Genomic DNA, 22,349 nt, shown 5'->3' on the forward strand with positions numbered 1-22,349 from the left:
AATATAAATGCATCTCTGAGGGAAGGTAAGGATGCCTCCTAGTCTTAAGGAGGCAATTATTAGACCGCTTCTGAAGAAGCCTACCTTGAATCCCTCAGAGGTGAGTAACTACAGTCCTGTCTCCAACCTTCCGTGGTTGGGCAAGGTAATTGAGAGGGTGGTGGCCTCCCAGCTCTAGACAGTCTTGTTGGAAACTGACTATCTAGACCCATTTCAAACTGGCTTCCGGGCTGGCTATGGGTTGGAGACTGCCTTGGTCAGACTGATGGATGATCTCCAACAGGGAATTGACAGAGGAAGTGTGACTCTGTTCTGTTGGTCCTTTTAGACCTCTTGGTGGCTTTCGATACTATCGACCATAGTATCCTTCTGGAGCGTCTGAGGGGGTTGGGGATGAGAGGTACTGTTTTGCAGTGGTTCCGCTCCTACCTCTCGGGCAGGTTCAAGATGGTGTACCTTGGAGACTATTGTTCTTCAAAATCTGAACTTTTGTATGGTGCCCCTCAGGGCTCGATATTGTCTCCAATGTTGTTTAACATCTACATGAAACCGCTGGGAGAGATCATCAGGAGATTTGGTGCAGGGTGTTACCAGTATGCTGAAGACACCCAAATCTAATTCTTTATGTCAGCATCATCAGGAGACGGCATAACCTCCCTAAATGCCTGCCTGGAGTCGGTAATGGGCTGGATGAGGGATAACAAACTGAGACTGAATCCAGATAAGATGGAGGTACTCATTGTGCGGGGTCGAAACTCTGTAGACTATTTTGATCTGCCTGTTCTGGATGGGGTCACACTTCCCCAGAAGGAACAGTTATGCAGTTTGGAGGTGCTTCTGGATCCAAGTCTCTCCCTGGTGTCCCAGGTTGAGGCAGTGGCCAGAGGTGCCTTCTATCAGCTCTGGCTGATACGCCACCTGCGTCCGTTTCTTGAAATAGATGACCTCAAAACAGTGGTACATCTGCTGGTAAGCTCCAGACTGGATTACTGTAATGAGTTCTATGTGGGGCTGCCCTTGTACGTAGTCCGGAAACTACAGATGGTTCAGAATGCGGCAGCCAGGCTGGTCTCTGGGTCATCTAGGAGAGACCATGTTACTCCTGTATTTAAGGAGTTACACTGGCTGCCGATATGTTTCCGGGCAAAATACAAGGTGTTAGTTATAACCTATAAAGCCTTAAACAGCTTGGGCCCTGGGTATTTAAGAGAACGTCTTCTTCGTTATGAACCCCACCACCAGTTGAGATCATCAGGAGAGGTCCGTCTGCATTTGCCACCTGCTTGTCTGGGGGCTACTCAGGGACAGGCCTTCCCTTTTGCTGCCCTGAGGCTTTGGAATGCGCTCCCTAGTGAAATAAGAGCCTCCCCATCTCTGACAGCTTTTAAAAGGTTTTTAAAGATGCATCTGTTCACCCAGGCTTTTAACTGATATTGTTTTGACTGTTTTTAATGTTGTTTTAGAGCACTGTAAAAAAAAATTTAAATTGTTATGTTTTAAATTTCTTGTTTTTGTTTTTAACTAATGTTTTAATGTTGTTTTTATCTGTTGTAAACTGCCCAGAGACATAGGTTTTGGGCAGTATAAAAATATGTAAATAAAATAAAATAAAATAAAAAAATGCGGACAGTGTTGAGCAGTGATTCGATTTCTGACTGGGACTTTCCATACAACTTCAGATCGTCCATGTACAGCAGATGGTTGATTTTACTTGATGTTTCAGATATTTGGTATCCGAGGCCTGTTTTGTTTAATATTTGTGAAAGTGGAGTCATGGCAATTACAAACAACAGAGGGGATAGTGAGTCCCCTTGGAAAATGCCTCTTCTAATGCTAACCTGCCCAAGTGCCTCACCATTGATTGTTAAGTGTACTCCACATGCTCATTGCTTTTTAAATAAATATCTGAATGTTTTTGCTGATACCAGTTGTTTCTAAACATTTTAGTATCCATGTGTGAAGCAATGAGTTGAAGGCTTTCTTGTAGTCAATCCATGCAACACTTAGATTGGTTTTTCTTCACCTGCAATTCTCTAATATCATTTTGTCAATCAGCAGCTGGTCTTTTATGCCTCTGGTGTTTGGGCAATTTCCTTTCTGTTCAACTGGAAGCTGCTTATTAGTTAATAAGTATTGCATTACTTCATCTGCTATTATTCCAGTTAGGAATTTGAACATGGTTGTCAGGCAGGTTATCAGTCTATAATTACTTGGAACTGCACCTTTTGCTGGGTCTTTCATGATGAGATGAGTTTTCCCAGTTGTTAGCCATTGTTCAATATCACCTCCTTGCAAAATGTGATTGAACTGTTTTGACAGTTGTTTATGAAGGCTTGTTAGGTGTTTAAGTCAAAAGCCATGCAGTTCATCATCGCCTGGTGCAGTCCAATTTTTAATTTTCTTTGCTCTTTCACTTATTAATTCTGGTGTTATTATTAGATCTTGCATTTGTTGGTTACATTTTCCGACCTTTTACCCAGCCTGCTTTTTTTAATTATAAGCTATTGGATTGTCCCATAATTTCCACCAGCCTTGCACTGTTTCTTCTTTATTTGGTGTTTCTATGTTTCTTGTAGTTTCTCCTTCTATGCTTTGGTAGAAACGTCTCTGATTCGACTGGAATTGGAAATTCTGCCTGTGTTGTGTAATTCTGGCCTGGTTGGACCTCTGGCATAGCTCTCACTTTCCTCAGAGTACGCAAGCCCCACAACTACGTCAAGGTAGTGCCTCTATTATTACTATTATTATTTCTTGTTTACACAGTCAGACAGGTATTATTGGCTGGTTTGTTTTATCCAGACATAGAGTCTTTCCCAAGGACCTGGGATAGCTGAATTTTATTGTCAATGTTGTTGCTGTTATTATATTATTATCATTATATTATTGAAGAAGAAGCGCACAATATACTGTTAACAGTATGAATTCAGTGTAGTTGAGATGCTAATATACTATTTATTCATTTATCAAATTTGTACATCACCCTAAACTTTTGTCTCTGGGCTGTTTAAAGCACCATAAAACAGGTTAAAACACAGGAAATAAAAACCTTAACAAAATTTAAAACAGGAGTCAGATTAAAAAGCTTGGGTGAAGAGGTAAACCTTAAAGTGCTTTTTAAAAGTTGTCAGAGATGGGGAGGCTTGTATTTCAGTAGGGAGCGCATTCCACAGTCTCGGGGCAGCAACAGAGAGGGCACGTCCCTGTGTGGCAACCAGAGAAGCCAGTGGCAACTGGAGACGAACCTCTCTGGATTATCTCAATGGGTGATAGGGCTCATAATGAAGAAGATGTTCTCTTAAATACTCTGGGCCTAAGCTGTTTAGGAGCCACCTAATGGCGCAGCGGGGAAATGACTTGATTAGCAAGCCAGAGGTTGCCGGTTCGAATCCCCACTGGTATGTTTCCCAGACTTTGGGAAACACCTATATCAGGCAGCAGAGATATAGGAAGATGCTGAAAAGACTCATTTCACACTGCACGGGAGGAGGCAATGGTAAATCCCTCCTGTAGTCTACCAAAGACAACCAGAGGGCTCTGTGGTCGCCATGAGTTGACACCGATTCGATGGCACACTTTAAGCCATTTAGGGCTATATAGGTTATAACCAGCACTTTGTATTTTGCCCGGAAACCTATTGTATTTTGCCCAGAAATGAATTACAGCAATATAAATTGGTAGCACAGATGTATAGAGTAACCAAAACAACATTAAAGAAATATAAGATGAATAATGTCACAAATATATAGCAATAAAGTATCTTACTTTACTTACAGACTGATCTGGACCATCTCCTCCAAGAACCCGAAAGCCAAAACCAGATTCTTGCTTTCGTAGGAAAACATCCAAATCCTTTGTGTTTGGAGCTAGTTAAAATAAAGTTATTATTTTGATTAGACTAGTATTTATATACTGCTTTTCAACAATCATCTCAAAGCAGCTGACACAGTAAAACATGACAGAGAACAATGCTTGCATAAAAACCATGTTTAGCCATTTGAAAGATCATAAATGTAATTTGATTTTTCCATTTCTGTAGGAAAAATGTAAACTAATTAGACAACTACTTTCTAATATTCAAAATGAAAGTTAAAAATCATGCAGTATTAATTCATGTGGTAATTAACACCTAGTTGCATGTATCTAGAACACACTGCTAGACCCAACATTTATCTTTTATGAACCAAACTGTCTTCAGTCAAAATGGCAATTTAGTTCTAGTGGTTTCAGACCACCACTAGAAAAACAGGTTGCTCACCTATAGCTTATGATCTGGTAGAGATCAGTCAACATCCATAAGAATGGATTCTGTGCCTGCGCAGGACCCTCATGGTAGAATGCTGCAGCTCATCGTGGTGACTGAGCACCACCTCCACACCCACAGCGTGCTTTTTAAAGGCCAGCCAGCCCCATGTTCCTCAGTTATTGTACAACCACTGTGGAAGACCATCATCCATAGCAGGTGAGTTCATCATTGGAAGAGAATTGCATGGACACTCAGAACACACATAGCAGAACACTACTGCAGAGGGATGGTTCGGGAGAGTCTTATGGATGTCAACGGATCTCTACCTGATCATATTACAGGTGAGCAACCTGTTTATCTGGATCAAGATCCATCGAGATCCATAAGAATGTATAGGTAGCCAGCTCCCAATGGAGAAGGATACAATAGTAGCTATTGTAACATCTGCTTTACAACGCTTCTCCCAAAGTTCACCTCGGCAGCAGAGTGCACATCTATGGTGTAACGCTTGACGAAAGGTAACTCAGTGGACCAAGTAGCTGCTTTACAGATGTCCGCAAATGTAACCCCTGATAAGTGTGCAGCCGATGAAGTATAGGCATGGGTAGTGTGGGCCTTGATTGCTTCAGGTGGTTTCACGTTCTGTGACTCGTAGGTCAGCATAATGAGTTCAACCAGTCACCTGGACATTCCCTCTCTGGAAATGCTGGAGCCCCTAGCAGTGAATCAATCCTCAAAGCTGTAAGTTCACTAACATGTTTTGCCGTAGTTATAGCAAGAAGGAAGGCTGTTTTTAAAGTTACCAGTTTGATGGAAGTAATACCCGCTGGCTCAAATGGGTTCTGGGTCAATGCTGAGAGAACCAAGAATATGCTCCATGGTCCCACAGAGTATGAATAGGTGGGTGGGTATACATTCATGAGGCCCTTCAAGAAAGCTCTACTATTTGGGTGAGAAAAAAGTCTTGCCACCACAGCCCGGATGTTTGGAAGAGAGAGCCGTCAAATGTACTTTTAGGGATACATTAGTCCAACTTGGGATTTTAAGGTAGTGAAGTAGAGGAGTACATCCTTAATGGTAGCTTGCTTAGGCTGAAAACCATGCGCTCTGGCATAGGTTTTAAAACGCAGCCCTTTGCCAAAGTAGTTACATCTGGTGGAAGGCTTCCTTGGGCTGAGTAGGATCTTATTCAGAAGCTGATTCACCATGCTGTCAGGTGGCGTGTGAGTACGTCTAGATGCAGGACGTGACTGTTGTCTTGTGTCAAGAGATCTAGCTCTTGTGGCAGTCTTTGGTACTGGTTTCCCGACAGTTTGAGTACCTGTGGAAACCATAGTTGCCTTGGCCATCATGGAGTCACTAGAATGCATGATGTTGGAGCAGCCAGAAGACACGCTACCACGCGATTGATCAATGGGTGTGGTGGGAACATGTACAGCATCTCCCGAGTCCAGTCTATCTGGAAGGCATCTCACAATTATTCTGGGTCTTGACCAGCCCTTGAGCAAAAACAAGTACACTTTCCGCTTTCTGAAGTTGCAAATAGGTCTATGGTGGGACATACCCAGTTGTTCAATAATGGAGCAAAATATTCCATCTTGATCTCCCACTTGTGCTGCTGCTGTTGCACAAACGTCTGATTCAGACTGTCTGCTAGGACGTTGTCCAGGCCTTTTATGTGGATGGCTATTGGGTAAACCTGATGTCTGATGCACCAGTGCCACAGTTGCAAGCTGAGGGCATGAAGAGTCCGTGACACTGTTCCCTTGTCAGTTGATATAAGCCAGGGCAGTGGTATTGTCTAACTGCACCTGCATGACCTTGCCTTGTAGAAATGGTAGGAAGGCTTTCATCGCTTGGAAGACAGCCAGCAGTTCCAGAAAGCTGATATGAAACTGTGTTTGTTGTGGGTTCCACTTGCCTTAGATTTGATGGTTCTTGCAGTGGGTACCTCAACCCAGCAGAGACAGGTCTGTTGTCAACCAGACTGATGGAGTCTGAAAAGTCTGATGGAGTCTGAAAAGGAACCCCCTCTAAAAGATTTTGGCAGTTCAACCACTAGGTAAGTGAGCAAAGTATCTGATCTGGAATTTCCAGACACTTGTGTTGGCTGTCCACGTTTGGGTGGAAAACTGACAGAAACCAAAGTTGTGGTTTGTGCATTTTCTACCATGCACTACTGTATTGCAGGATGCCATGAAGCCCAAGAGTTGTTGAACGAGTTGAGCCAGCTGAGACGCATGTTGTTGGAATTTGTGCATCAGATCCCTAATACATTCATATTGCTCTTTGGGTAAGTACATTATCTTGGTTTCCGTGTTCAAGATCGCTCCAATGTCATTAATGGCGCATACTGGTTCTAAATGACACTTTTACCAATTGACTTGAATCCCCAAGTCTTGGAGGAGATTAAAAATACGATGTCTGAGAATGTAACTCTCCTTGGTCTTTGGATGTCAGGAGCCAATCGTCCAAATATGGGTAGATTGCTATACCCTGCATCCTCAGATGGGCCACCACTGTGGCCATGCATTTGTTAAATACTGCTCTGGGCTCCTTGGAGGAAGAGCGGGATATAAATATAAATGTAAAGATAAATTTGTTAAATACTCTTGGGGCGGTGGAAAGCCCGAAGGGTAAGACTTCGTATTGGTACACTTGTTCTCCTATGGTAAACTTCAGATATTTTCTGTGTTGATCTTTTATGCCAATATGAAAATACGCGTCTTTCAGATCCAGCGTTGTAAGCCAATTCTCTTGGTAAAGAAGCAGTAGGATCTCTTGCAATGCTACCATATGAAATTTTCTTATGTACATGGACAAACTTGTTCAGGTGGCACAGATCCATGATGGGGCGGGATCCCACCATCTCTCTTCGGGATTTGGAAATAACAGGAGTAATAACCCTCCCGCCTGTGCACCCACCACAGAGGGGTGATTGCACCCTTTCCTAACAACTCCTTCACTTCCTCTTGCTATGCTTGGGAGGGTTGAGTAAACTTCATTCCTGAAAAGTTTGGGGTTGTTCTGAACTCTATGGCATATCCCAGGGATATGCTCTTCAGGACCCAGCGGTCTGATGGTATGTGGTGCCATGCAGGGGCATGGTGTGCCAGCCTGATGGATTTGTGTACTGGCCGAAGAGATGGGATTGCAAAGCTGGTGTTATTGCGAAGCTGGTGTTGTTGCTTGCCTGCGGAGATCTTAATGGCCCTGGTGGCGGGAAAGGTGAGGAGTGTGGATTTAACGGTGGGTGATCCTGTTCCTCAAAGATGCTTTTGAGGTTCGGCCTATTTTGTATGCTAAGATTGAGTAATTTTGCCTTTTCCTTGATAGGAGTGTTTATGATAAGGGTGATATTGTTTCTTGAAGTCATGGCGCTCCTGTTGTCTGAACGTGGGTTTCTGTCTGGAGTGTGATATTTTGATGTGTAGGAAGAAGTCAAAGCTGAGGTGGTAAGTTTTTCCCCGGTAAACCAACTTTTAAAATTGCTTCATAGTGGAGTCAGTTGCCTCGATGAAGAGGCCCTTACCATCAAAAGGTAAGCCCTCATGTATTTCTTTCATATCACTCTGTAGAGTAGTGGAGTGAAGCCATGCATGTCTCTGTAGCAAGACTGCAGTGGTCATGGAATGAGACTCCGACTTGGCCAGATGCTTTTCCGTGCTCAGTTGTTGCTGAATAAACACAGCCGATTTATCCAAAGTTCGTTGGTATTTCCTTTTAAACTCCTCAGGTGACAGGATGTCTAAGTCACCTTGAAGAGCTTCCCACAGGCCATAATTATACTTAGCTGTGCAGGCCGAATATTTCATGATTTTAACTGACAGACATGAACTGGAGTAGATCTTTCTCCCTAAAAGAAAGATCTACTTTCCAATTGCTCGGTGTCCGTTAATAGAGGTTGGGTCCTGTGATACTGTCTGGGATACCTTTGAGCTTGTTGAGGCTGATGATGTGGACAAGATTCTCGCTTACGTGGGCGCAGCAACCTCGAGCCTGGACCCTTGTCCCTCCTGGCTTGTTAGGGCTGCGAAGGGGAATGTTCTCTCCTGGCTTCAGGAGACAGTTAATTCCTCTCTTTGGGAGGGGTTTGTTTCATCAGTCCTAAAAGAGGCAGTGGTCTACCCTCTTCTGAAGAAGCCTTCTCTCAACCCTGATAATCTGGATACCTATCGTCCAATCTCCAATCTTCCTTTTCTTGGTAAGATTTTGGAGAAAGTGGTTTGTGCTCAGTTGATGGAAGTCCTGGAGGAAACGGATTTCCTGGATCCTTGCCAGTCAGGTTTTAGGCTGCAGCACACAGCACTGAAACGACATTGGTTACCCTGTAGGATGACCTGTATCGTAACCTTGATGTGGGAATCACACCTCCCTTGGTTCTCCTTGATCTCTCAGCAGCCTTCGATACCATCGACCATGCTATCCTCCTGGAATGCTTAAATGGGCTAGGCATTGGGGGCACTGTTCTTCAGTAGTTTCGGTCCTATCTCACTAGGCGATTCCAGTCGGTACTGATTGGGGGTAAGTGTTCTGTGCCCTGGCCCCTCTCTTGTAGGGTTCCACAGGGCTTGGTCCTTGCTCCAATTCTCTTTAACATCTACATGAAGCCACTGGGCCTGGTCATCCATCGGTTTGGGGTAGGTTTTCATCAATATGCTGATGATACTCAGCTTTATCTCTCTACCCCTGGACAAACAGGTGACGCCATCCATGTGCTGGCTCAGTGCCTAGAGGCTGTCAGGACCTGGATGGGCCCAAACCAGCTCAGGCTCAATCCCTCCAAGACTGAGTTACTCTGGTTCAATTTAAGATCTGGCCAACTATTGTGTGTGAGTTTATCTCTTGACGGGGTTGCACTTCCCTTGAGAGAGACGGTTTGTTATCTGGGGATCCAGCTCCTGCTTGAACAGCAGGTCATGGCCAGGGGTGCCTTTGCCCAGATTCAGCTGGTTTGCCAGTTATGGCCTTTTCTTGACCGGCAGACCCTGGCAACAGTAACTCATGCCTTTGTTACCTCTTGTTTGGATTACTGTAATGCGCTCTACCTAGGGTTGTCTTTGAAAATGATTCGGAAGCTTCAACTAGTTGAGAATGCAGTGGCCCGCCTCCTCATGGGTGGCCATAGATTTGATACTGTCACACCTCTTTTATGGTTGCTGTACTGGTTGCCTGTTCGCTTCTGCGTCCAATTCAAAGTGCTGGTTCTCAGCTTTAAAACCCTTATGGGCTTAGCACCTGTATACGTCTGGGATCGCCTCTCTTGGCTGGTTGTATTCCATCCTGTGAGGTCTTCTCAGCTGACCCTCCTTAATATCCCGGGCCCTGGTGTACTGTGAAGGAGGACCTCCTCTGTGGCCGACCCTCTTCTTTGGAACACCTTTCCTCCTCAGATTCGTTCAGACCCCTGCTTAGTTGCTTTTATTATTTTGATTGATTGATTGACTGACTGACTGATTGCATTTATATCCTGCTCTTCCTCCAAGGAGCTCAGAGTGGTGTACATGTTTATTTTTATCCTCACAACCCTGTGAATTAGGTTAGGCTGAGATACACATGACTGGCCCAGAATCACCCAGTGAGTTTCATAGTTGGATGGGGATTTGAACTCGGGTCTTCCCGGTCCTAGTCCAACACTCTAACAACTATACTATGCTGACTCTTCTACACTATTTAAGGCCCTTCTTAAGACCTACCTGTTTCACCAGGTGTTTGACCTTTAATGTTTTTTCAATTGTTATTGGTATTGTTGTTCAGCGCCTAGAGTCTTTGGAGAAGGTGGCATATAAGAAACTCTAAACAAACAAACAATCCAGCTTTCTCCCCTCTTTGTCTGCAGGAGTTGTGTGACACTGTCTGGATTTTGTCGAAATGGCGCAGTCAATGACCAGGGAGTTAGGAGCAGGATGCTTTAGCAGGTAGGTATTGCCCTTCTCTTGGATGTGATGAGCCACAGGTTGAGCTGACTGAGACTTTACCATAAAGTTGTAGATAGAATAGTCTGTGGTGGTTAGCTCGGATTTCAGGTCTAAACTCAAAGCCTCTGCCATTTACCTAACGTGTTTATGGTAGGCTTTCATTTTTTTGATAGGAGAGACAGGAGGAGACACATCAGTAGGCGGATCCATCAAATAGTCCAGATTTTCTGGTTTCAAATCAAAATTGGGAGGAGCCATGATGATCCAATGGTGACCCAGCTGGGGAGTGTGGAATGTGTGTTTGAATCTCAATTAACAGGTGACTTCACAGGTGGCGGAAGCGGTGATCGCATTTGAGTCCTCACAGCTAAGCATGAAGGTTTTGGTGGTAGTGGGGCTGTGTGTGTCGCTGTCGACACCAGAGGCAGAGGTGGGAAAGCCGCAATCTGTGTAGCTACAGAGGTTTGCGCATCAGGCCTGCTTGGCAAAGCAGGATCATCTCCAATTGCCAGGGTGTTCACCAACTGAACTTGTGCCAAAGAAGAGGTAAGGGGGTGGTAGGACTTTGATGGAACCAACTTCCATAGTCTCCCCTCCTGAAAATCATATGGAAAACTAGGAGAGGATGCCCCCATAGCAGCCATAGTGAACACTGATCCTGCAGTCAAAGTATGTGAGAAACTGCAGGAGTGCCAAGCAGAAGGACCCTCCAAATTGACAGCAGACAAGGTATAAGGTGGTGGCTGGTCAACCAAATGAGTAGTGGCAGACCCTGTTGGTGTAGCTGTGAGCAGCTGTGCTTCATCAGCACTTGTTGGGGGAAAAACCCTTGAATGTGATTGTAGAAGGTGTGCTGGAGGATGAGTCTAGAATCGAGAGTAATGTGCGCTCAGTGGTAGGATCCAAACAGGCATCTCTGTCTGAATCCTCTTTGTTGACTTTGAATGTCGGCGTAGGCATCTGTCACCAAAGGGAGGCCTGCCTCAATGCCGACAACACTGGCATATGCAGCATTGACATTGCAGTTGGGAATAGTGGGGAGGGCGACTTCAGCATTGACGATGCTTCATGATGTCAGTCAGGAGATGTCAAAGGAGCTGAGGAATGAATCAGTGTCGGAGCTGGAAACAGAGATTGAGCTCTGGATGTTAACCGCATCAATGTCAAAGGGCGGTCGGTATCGAGAGGCTCTTGTGGTGCCATTATTTTTGATGTAAAGTATGTCAATGTTGAAGAGCTGATACCATCAACTTGGAGGTCCGTACATGGTCCAATGTCAGTTGTTGTAGACCTGACAGCGACAGCGTTCTGTCTGTGATTAAGTCTATGGTTCTAGAATTCTTTGGCCTCGGTGTCGATGCAGCAGTCTCCGAGGCCACCCATATGGTCTTGGACTTCGAGTTCCTGGAAGTCGAGTCTGCACCCAAAGGCGGCTTTTGGCTCCTGAAAGCTGTAGACGTCGAAGCCGATGCTGATGGCTTCGACAGTTTTGGTGTCGAGATTGTTTTCGGTGGCGATTTTGAGATTGACGTCGATGGATGGGGCTTGCCCAAAGTCAAGGGACTTAACACCTCTTTATATATGGTGGCACGAAGCCTCAGAGCCCGATTCTTGCGTGTCTGCTTGGAGAAAGGCAGACATATCTTGCAAGAGGAAATATTGTGCTCCTCACCAAGGCAGATGAGGCACAAATCATGGAGTTCCTTAGAGGGGAACCTAGCAGCTCTTAAAGCTCTGTTTTTCCTCAGCCATAACGATAACCGAAAAGCAGTGTCCAAAGTCCGTTCTCAAGGTCAAACAATGCCAACGTAGTCCGGAAGCCCATCCAAGTAAAAAAAACAACCCTGAATAACCATAACACACACATACACACAAACAGATGAATTCACAAAGAGAGAATTGAAGAACTTTAACCGATGACGAGCGACAGACCAAGGTCCAAACACAACGGCGGTCAGAAAATAACTGAGGGACATGGCGCCAGCCTGCCTTTAAATAGCATGCTGTGGGTGTGGAGGCAGGGCTCAGTCAACACGACAAGCCGTGGTATTTTACCATGAGGGTCCTGCGCAAGCACAGTATGGATCTCGATCCAGATCTAAAGACAACAGGCTTGACAAAATACTCTGTTCAAGCCTCACAGAGACGACAATAAACTCCAGCATAATGTGGATTATAGTGCAAAAGAACTTTGTTCTCAGGACCAATTTAGATGTTATTTTCTTTAGATTTTGTTCCTGGTAAGAGAGCTTGAGGTCATGTGCTCCCTTCTTCCTTTCACCATGGGAAGATGTGAATCACCAAACAAGGTGATACCTCAGGTTCTCCCAGTTCTGTCATTCACTTCTCCCTAGGAAAGAGTGATACAGGAGAGAGAAAGCAAGCCTAAGACCTGCTTCAAATCTTCTCCAGTTCAATTGAGGTGGTGGGAGGGGAAAAAAGGAAAAACAAAATTTGAACTCTCAGTGTGGGACTACACAGTAAATCTAGTCTATAATGAGATGACAACTCCAGTCAAGAATTGTAGATATTTGCTTTTAGGAATCTGCAGTTACACATTACACACACTTTATCCTTTCCACAAAGTTAGCATATGCAAGTCTCAGGTCACACTGTTTAGGCATCCCCAAAAGGTCAGAAAATAAATTTCAACTACTCCATTAATTTAAACAAGCTTCGGACAAAGAGCAGCAGTTTAACAGGCTCGGGTTAGGCTCTTCTAAATACTGGTTAAAAAGCAAACCACCAGATCAAGCATTAGCAACTCTTTACAAACTTTTCCACTTAACCCAAACTAAACAGTTCATAAATAGCTTTTAGAAAACAAATATCTTTATTAATTCCAAGCAAAAACTAGCTCATGATTTTAGCCCTGAGCAATTTCTTCCAAAAGTCTATTTCTTCTACTGACAGGCTACAGAAAGATCCTAAACAGCTACTGGCCTAGTCACCTTTGGCAAATGGAAACTTATGATAAAGTACATTTCCCCCCCTACACAGAGGTCAATGGTCATAAGAAAATTTTCAAATGGGAAGTAGCATGCAGACAAGGTTATATTCATCTCTGTGTATCTATTTAAATTGAAATCATTATTATTGTACATGATCCGAATATGGACAGAAACTCAAGATACAAAACACAAAACAAAAACAAAACATACCCAATACCCAGCTATAACCACCTCATATTTGCTATGGTAAACCAACTTTGGTACATTATTTCCCAACATATACTTAAGCTGTACTGTGCAGTGGCTTCACAGCATTTAGTTGTTTTGAGAGCCAGTCTGCAGCTGAACAATGTGGAGGAACAAGGGCTAGACCTCTTGGGTTTCTGTAAATACGCCCCTGTATTGTATAGCATATTAATATTCCCCAAACCACTTCTTTTTTGTAAATAACCCTTGCATTATAAATGAATTATAAATTATATTTCTAAAACATTCTTATTGTAAATAGGATTTCTGTGCTTGCAAATCCCTATGCATGGAGAAAGTGCAGGGTCAAAAATTCACACTTGTTTTTCTGTAGTTTGATAGTTGAGTTTTGGAGGGAAATGAGATTTTTTAAAATGGAGGGAATTTTTGTTTGTTCTGATTGGCAAGGCTGAGAAACTGTTGGGGCAAAAGTGTACATATAGAGAGTTTGAGAGAGTTGGGTGGGTCTACTCAAGAGAGGCAGAGCTGGAGGTTGCAGAAAAAAGTCGCAGTGAATCCAGAGGGTTCCAAGATCGCAGTCCAGAGAAGTCAAGAATGAGCAGTCAGCAAGAAGAGAAGTTGTGAGAAAAGCCTAGCTAAAATCACTGGAAGAAAATGAAGAGCCAGGCTGGATTGTGCCCTGGACCTGTAATTTTTGAAGGGCTGTTGCAATGGACTCAGCAATTTATTTATTTTTTAAGTCTACTTGGTGGCAGTAGACAAAGGTGAGGTGGGATAGAAAGTTATTACTCCACAAACAGGTTTAACTGACAAATGGAGTCTGTTTAAATGTCTGTAATTAAGTAACTTTAAACCTTGATGAAATGCTTCTTAGGACAGAACTGATAGGGTTCTATTATCTATTATATTATCTAATATTATCTATTAGTATGTGCAAAATTAGAAAGGAAGAAAAAATACTGCTTAAGGGGAGAATGAAAGAGTCCAACCAAATCTTGATGACAGTTTCACAATATTAAGTAGGTCAGTGTCAGAAGCTAACTGCTGATTTCTTACTTCATGTATGAAATTCACTGCTTGATAATGAGTTTCTAAGGGATAGTGTTATTTGCATCTAAGTCAGATCTACTGAGAGCAACAGTACTGTGGAAACCACATACATTCAAATATAGAATGGCTACATGAACTTCAGACTCTTTGTGTCAACAGAAATAATCAGGAAGGCTTCTGCTCTGGATGCCAATTGAGAGGTTTAAGTTTGACCGCTGTCTGAGTAGGACCTTCTTTGTTGTGGTACTGCTGCTTTGGGATCCCCTACCCAGGGAAGTTAGTCAAGATAACACTTCATTGAATTCTAGAAAGCAAGTCATTTTTGTGTTTTATTATTTTAGTTGGCGTTGTTATCAGTTGGAGTCTGATATTTCTTAGATAGTCCAATTTTAAACAACAATTAAGACCCTTGGTTCTATTAGGACATACATTGCTTTTCATACAAAAGTGTTATTCATAAATATTTCACACACGTCAGTTAAAAGAAAGGCTGCTTCACATTTCAGGCACTCTTTCTTGCAAACAGTAGCTGCTTTTGCTTTCAACAGACTCAGACATGTATCTCTATATGAATATGACAAATATTTATATACCGCTGAGAACTTTAGTGGCTTGAGAAAATATGGACATCCATGTGTCCAATCTAAAGATCTCCTCAACTGAAACATGACAGCAGAAGGCTCTGGATACATGCTGTAATATTCTGCAGAGTTTCCCGGTCTAGAGATTTGAAAAGTAGTAGGATGCACTCTTATAGGCACCTAGATAACACAGTACTAAAGCACTTCTTACCCAAAGAGGAACCTTTAAAGGAAACCTTGCCTGAGATATTGCATCCTATCAAATTAGAATTTTGGAGTTCTGCATATATCTAACCTCTTTCTTTCCCATGGGTGGGATGGATTATAACAGAACGATGGGAGAACTACCTTGGTCTCCAGCATCTCTGGCTGGTGTGGAACTACCTTCCAACCATCTATTTCTGAAGAAATTGGTCTATTTCTTCAGAAATAGACAGAAATTGGTCTATTTCTTCAGAAATAGACAGAATATATTCTGGACGATATCTATCATAACAGCAACAACACTGATAATAAAATGCAGCCATCCCAGGTCCTTGGGAAGGACTCAATGTCTGGATAAAACAAACCAGTCAATAACACCTGTCTGACTGTGCAAATTATTATTATTAATAATAATACTATTGAGGAAGCCCTTACAGTACTGAGCTGAACCCTTGCATCATATAGGCTCAAGATCCTTGACAGGTAGGATTAGTTGAATAGTTTTTACTCCATTAAATCTGAAATAATCTATCTATCTATCTATCTATCTATCTATCTATCTATCATATTTTTATACTGCCCAAAACTCACGTCTCTGGGCAGTTTACCACAATTTTGGACCAAAACGGAAATCCCTATCTCCCAGTCATTCCAAGTGCAAGAAATAATGCAGCCCAGATCCAGGTCTTTCAGCAGGGTTCAGACTCAATGCTGAGGATGTAGCTTCTCTTCAAAAAGGTGGTGCAATTCTGCAGTCTCCTGATTCCCTAATATTAGCATCCACCTACTCCCCTGCCCCACTGCCCAGACTGAAAGTAGTCCCACCAGAAAATGTGGTCGGACTTTATACGTAGTCCTGAAATTACAATTGGTACAGAATGCAGCAGCCAGACTTGTCTCTGAGACAACACAAAGGGACCATATAACACCGGTTTTGAAAGAACTGCACTGGCTGCCGATATGTTTCCAGGTGAAATACAAAGTGCTGGTTATCACTTATAAAGCCCTTGACGACTTGGGTCTAGGCTATTGAAGAGAGTGCCTCCTTTGTCATGAACCCTGCTGCCTGTTACAATTTTCTGGAGAGGTCAATTTATGGTTGCCACCAGCTTGTCTGGTGGCAACCCAGGATCAGGCCTTCTTTGTGGCTGCCCCAGGGCTTTGTAATATGCTCCCTGCTGAAATAAGAGCATCTCCTTCTCTGTTCGTTATCAGGAAGACCCTCAAGACTCTCCTGTTCTCTCAAGCTTTTAATTAGAATCCTAATAATTTTAATTTCTTTTAATAGTTTTATGCTATTGTTTTTACTGTGTTTCATGTATTTTAATCTGGCAGTGTTTTTATCAGGCAGTATAAAAATATGATTGATAAACAAACAAACAAAATTGGATTGACACCTCCAAGTATTTTCACTGCAATTACTCTTCTGTCATAGACAAGTATGGGTATGATTCTGAACTTTCCCTCCCTGCCTCAGATAAGGGGGAGGGAAGGAGGGGACAAGAGAAGAGCAAAATCCCCCTACAGAAACAGGTCAGGCAGACTGTTTGGAGTCACTAGCCAACATCCATATTATTATGGAACATATTATTATTAATCCATATTATTATGGATCCATATTATTATTATTGCTGAACACGTTATCACAGCCAGAGAAAAGAGTGCATGTATTGCTGTTTCCGAAGCACAGGCACTCGAGAAAAGGAATAATCTCCCCTTGCCCCGAAGTGATCTGTGTGGCCCCCAGAGTCATAACTGTGCATTGCACAGAGTGCTTCAAGGGCAACAGAGTCTCAGGGGATATAATATATCTGTACTTATAGCATAGACAAATATTGTACCTTCACCCTCCTGTGAGTATCCTGCCAGTGGGCAGCTGGGCCACCTAGTATCAGGGAAACATCAGTTTTGCCCTCACAGCAGTACCCCCAAAGTATAGAATTTTATTTTCTGTAACAGAAGTTGATGGTGACCAGTCATTTAAGTGAAAGGGTAAAGATTTAACTCTGAGATACTGCTGAAGTGAGGGCAAAATCTGCTTTGTAGTCCCAGTGACCCTTAAGCAGAGTGTGTCAGAATGTTGGAAATTGGCTTTTATATACAGATTAAGTGATTACATATTAAAAGCATTGCTGGTATTAGTATTCTCCCCACTCTCCTCCAATGCTTTCCTTTCCATGATTTTGTTGTTTCACATACCTACATGAGCTTCTCTCTTTCCTCTCCCTTTCCTTTTTTGATGTTTGGCAAGAGTAGCTGGTACTCTTCCATCTTCAACGAATACTGAAACATCACTTTTGAATTTAAGATGGTATGTGCATAAATAAAGTAGTGGCCAAATAAAATACCTATGGTGTACTCAGTGGTGTGTGTTGTGACCTGGGATCTGGTGCTTTTCAAGTTTATGGATTAATGGTGGTGGGGATGACCCTTTATTTGTTAAAATAAAAATGGCTTGATATTTGTGGGCACTTGATAAGAATAGTGCCTTAAAAAAAAAAAAAAAGGTCTTGTGGTTCAAGTCTACATAGAAGGCGTGCCTTCATACCTGGAACTACTTATCATCTGAGAAATTATAGCTTGCCTCTATAATCTTATAGACACAAAAATGCCCTAAGCACATGTTTAATGGAGCACTTTAATTACCACTACTACAGATTTCTCGGAACTGAGTCTTAGAATTCAGAGAAGATATACTCACGTTTATCTTCAAACAATGTTTTAGACTTCAGATAGACTTCTGAAGGGTCTAGTTTTGGAGAAGCTGGCCTCACAGCAGTGGGTGGGAAAGGCATAGGCTGTGGGACTGACTCATTGATGGTCTCTTGGCTTCCTGAATTTTCCTGCTTATCTGCTTTCTGAAACAAACAGAAGAATACATGTGAATTGAGAGCTGGAAAGCTCTAAACAAATTTCACCTTGGCCCCAAGCTCACTACCTGGCTTTAAGGCCAGTATTTTATCAGCCCTCTATATTCATTATGAGGATAAGGCAGATGTGATATAAATTTTCCTGATGAATGGGAAAACACATTCATAAGAAATCAAACGTTTTAAACATGAAGTTCTTATGCTTTTAAAACAGACAACAGTCGTCATGCTAGGTGCTAGGTACAGCAAAAAGAAGAAAAGAAGGCTGCTTTAGTACAAATGTGTATTTTTAAATTTTTATATAGCTATCTGAATTAAAAATGTTTGCTCCAGAATGATAAAAAGCCTAAAATGTACTGTCAAGAAGCACGTGTGTGAAGGAAAATCTGAATACAGGTGCACCTCGTTCACCACGGTCCCGGTACCCACTGTTTTGAGTATTTGGCATGTAAACCTGGGCTCGTTATGTGCACCTCCGGCCATGTGCACCCAGCCTCATCCACAGATACAAAAAGGGCTAACATTTGTCTATCCATGGTTCCTAGGTGGCTAACATTTGAAAATGAGCCACAGGAACAATTTGGGGTGGGGGCTTTCTTATCCATACTGAAATTACTTGTTGCTCAAACTTAATCTACAACAGTAAGATAGAACATGTGGGACACCAACATTTGAGTAGAACAGCTTTATCCAACACCATCCTTATAAGCATCATTCTTCTGATACTTCTTTTCTCTGTAATTTCTGGAGTAGACATTTAATCACTCTGAATAATACTGAATTTTGTTAAATTGAATCCGACTCTTCACTCAATGAGTATTTTTGTAAAGAAAAGTATGAAGTCATGACAATTATGGAAAAATTCAGATTGCCCACTCAAGTTCTACTTGAGAGAAATAGTTTTTGATGTTTCACTGAGATACATATCCTATCTACACACACACACACACACACACACACACACACACAACTAAAAAATCATGAATTCAGGATTAACGCAGAGCAAAAATGAAAGTATCTGTATGTATGCATAGTTGTTGTTTCAAAGTGTCCACTCAAGTTCTACTTGAGAGAAATAGTTTTTGATGTTTCACTGAGATACATATCCTATCTACACACACACACACACACACACACACACACACACACTACTGAAAAGTCATGAATTCAGGATTAACGCAGAGCAAAAATGAAAGTGTCTGTATGTATGCATAGTTGTTGTTTCAAAGTGTCAACTGGCACACAAATGTGATTCAGGGACAGAGAAAAACAATGGATGAAGTATGAAGAATTGTTCTCAATCCTTCCATAAACTTAAATTATGGAACAAATGCAATCTGCAAAAGTAGATTAAGTTCTGCATATGTTCTTAGATTACAGATGCATATTTTATATGTGCATCCAGAAATATTAGTGAGAGTTACATTACAGTGTTTACTCAAATAAAAGAAAAGTTCCTTATACCTTTGTTGCAACAGCTTTTTGCTTTGTCCCAAAGTGACAGATTAAGGTTGTGCACATGACCAAATTCAGGTCAACTGGGGTGGATGGCAGGATTCTACCTTCCTGCACCCAGACAATCCGATCCCGCCCACACAAGTGGTGTAGCAGCGATGTCCAGATTAGGAATCTGGAGAAGTCCTCCATTATCCCACAATGAATTTTGTGGCAGCAGAGAGGCTACCCACATCAATGCAGCAGCTCCTGGCTTCCTGGCCGCAGCCCTCCCTGGTGGAGACTGCATCTGGCTGCAGGGAGCTGCTGAGACCAGACAACCTGATCATGCACATGATTGGGCCTGGGAGGTAGGGTGGGGTTTTCCCTTCTTACCTTGGTAATGACCAAGGTATAGAAGTCAGATAGCCTTGGAGCAGGGCAGCTGAATAGGCAGCAGTCACGTGGCTCCACACAAGCCTGTGGGGGTGTGTTTGCTGCCTGTATGCTGGGAGTGCTGGTTGTGAGAATGACCTCATTGACTGGCACAAACTCTTCAACACTCTCCGCAGCCCCATCCTGTGCTCTAGCTTTTGATATTCCCATCTCCAAAGAGAAAATGACATTCCAAGTCTACAAGTTGTTTGACTCCAAACAAGACACAGGAATGAATCTGTTATTCTACTCGATCAGCCCAGCCTTTCCTTTGCTGCTGCCTCCTTCTTCTAGTAAATCAACAGAGGTTGGGAGCCACTTAATGTAGTTGAGGTAATAAACAACACTCATCATCCTCTCAAGCTGATCTCAGCAAGTAAATAGATGGAGGAAAAAGATTTTTACCAAATTTAGTAGAGATTTAAGATTAAGTGGTATTTAATCCCCCCCCCCAAAAGCAGAAATAAATCTCTTCATTCAAAATAAAAACAAAAGAAGCAAAATTACAACTATTGGTTAACTTTTTAAAAACCAATTTATGACAGCCTGCCTATAAGCTGCAGCCAGAGAAAAACCTATTCCTCAAAAGGAACTGGTCGAGGGGACTAATAATTCCCCTGGATACCCATATGCATTTGTCTGCTGACAATTGACTCTTTCTGTGAACAAAATGCAGTCAATCAGAGAAATTCTAATCAATACTCACATTATCAATACTCATAACACTGGAAGTTTTAGCAGGTGAGGAAGGACCTACAATAGAGAATAAATATTAATATAATCCATCACACCACTATATTCTACAGTAATATATTCTATATACTAAACTGATAGGTTAGGCTTCTGTATTCTGCCTTGTCATGTTCAACTTCATTAACAAATAGAGTCCTTTCAACTGAATGTCAAGTATCTTGAACACCACATTTTCACTATACTAAAAGAGGTGGCATGTTATGTACCCTTTGTAGAATTAACTTAAAATAGAAAAATCTAACACTATGTCCTTCATTGTTTTCCTAGTGGAAAAACTATATCAACACTGAAATCACAATGGATAGGGGCTATATCTCAGCCACAAAGTTTTGTGTGTAGAAGGTTCCAGGTTCAATTATGAGCAGTTAGGGCTAGGAAAAAATGATCTCTGAAAACCAGGAGAGCTGTTGCCGCTTACTACTGAACTAAACAGACCAATGCAACTTACATCTCCTTGGGTCCTCTCCAGAATAGGGGCATCTGACTTTGCTTCAGGATTCATGAACCTAGATTCAAATGTTCATGAATTCTCTCTTTGCTTAGTTTTAAAAATAACTTGAAAACCTTACTTTTAAATATGATTGTAAAGACTGGCTGTCATCTTGTCATCTAGTTCTAATCCTGGCTGATGTTCTACTGATCTTATTTATCTGCTCTCTTTTATTGCTTTTCTAATGATTCATTATATTTTATTGTCTTTTACACTTTTATTATTTTATCATGGATTTTATGTTTTCATGCTTTTATTGTAAGCTGCCCCAAGCATCGGGGTGGGATATACATATTTTACACCAATAAATAATAAATTATGAAGAAAGGTCAGATGCCCCTATTTTGGGGAGGACCAAAGAAGATACAGATTGCATGGCAATGCAGATGTCAGTGGTTGACACAGCTTAATATTCCTTCAAGTCAGCAGTAATGATACCATATTCTAGAAAGCTTTGAAGGTAGGTATGTGATAATCATGCCATGTCCACTGATTAAGAGACTGTTTTGAATCAACAGGAATCTCTCACTTGGTTCCAATGACTTTGGGAGAAATTATCTCAGTCATTGCTTCATTTGCACCTGGTGAAGAGCAGACACAGCTGAGAAGGTGAGCAAGCTTTTCTAAACATCTAGTTTTGTCCCCTTCAAACAAACTAGCAGGAAGAGGGGAGATTTTCAGGGGCCGTTTCTCTTTAAGGGGTAGGTCTTAGTCTCTCTCTGTATGTGTGTGTTATTTGCTAGGGTTAAAATTGTCTCACGGCTAGAATTGGCTAGGGCTACCAAACTCCAGTGTTTTACTTTGTCACTTTACTTTGTCACTGCCTGACAAAGGGGGTGGAGTCAGCTAGGGCTGGGAGAGGCCCCACATTCCTTTGACTCACATCCTGTGTCTCAGTTGGAAGGCTACTCTACATAAGAGGTGAAGGCCCGAGAGCATAGCGAACAGGGATAGCAAACAGGATGTAGGGGTTTTGCAGGAGTTTAGCGGGAACTGTGCAGGGGAGTCTGGAACAAACCCCTGTGATCACAAGGAGCCTGGTGGCGAAGAGAACGTAAGTATAAATCTCTCCCTTATATCCCTCATATTCTTGGGAAAGGCTGTTGGACAGATAAATAGGTGACCATTACAGCTGGGACCTATCCTTCTAATAAACTATCTCTAAATACTGTAAACAGCCAACAAAAACAGTAGAAGATATATAGTCAGCAGG

The 22,349-nt window shown here is 42.3% G+C and overlaps 1 protein-coding gene across 7 annotated transcripts in view; it reads right to left on the reverse strand.

The window, feature by feature from the left end:
- Nucleotides 1-22,349, reverse strand: part of MAGI3 (membrane associated guanylate kinase, WW and PDZ domain containing 3) — a 340,723-nt gene that overhangs the window by 72,634 nt on the left and 245,740 nt on the right. For 5 of the 7 annotated variants that reach the window (XR_008307161.1, XM_053250086.1, XM_053250089.1 and 2 more), the window contains 3 exons: nt 20,600-20,646; nt 17,856-18,012; nt 3,763-3,863 (listed from right to left, as the gene is read on the reverse strand). Coding sequence is in view for 6 of the 7 variants with exons in the window: in XM_053250086.1 (XP_053106061.1) it covers nt 3,763-3,863; nt 17,856-18,012; nt 20,600-20,646 (305 nt within the window). In the remaining variant the exon portion in view is untranslated. The remainder of the gene's footprint in view (nt 1-3,762; nt 3,864-17,855; nt 18,013-20,599; nt 20,647-22,349) is intronic. The other 2 variants (XM_053250087.1, XM_053250091.1) reach the window with 1 other exon arrangement.

Source organism: Hemicordylus capensis, chromosome 4 (assembly GCF_027244095.1).
Source record: "Hemicordylus capensis ecotype Gifberg chromosome 4, rHemCap1.1.pri, whole genome shotgun sequence".
NCBI lineage: Eukaryota > Metazoa > Chordata > Lepidosauria > Squamata > Cordylidae > Hemicordylus > Hemicordylus capensis.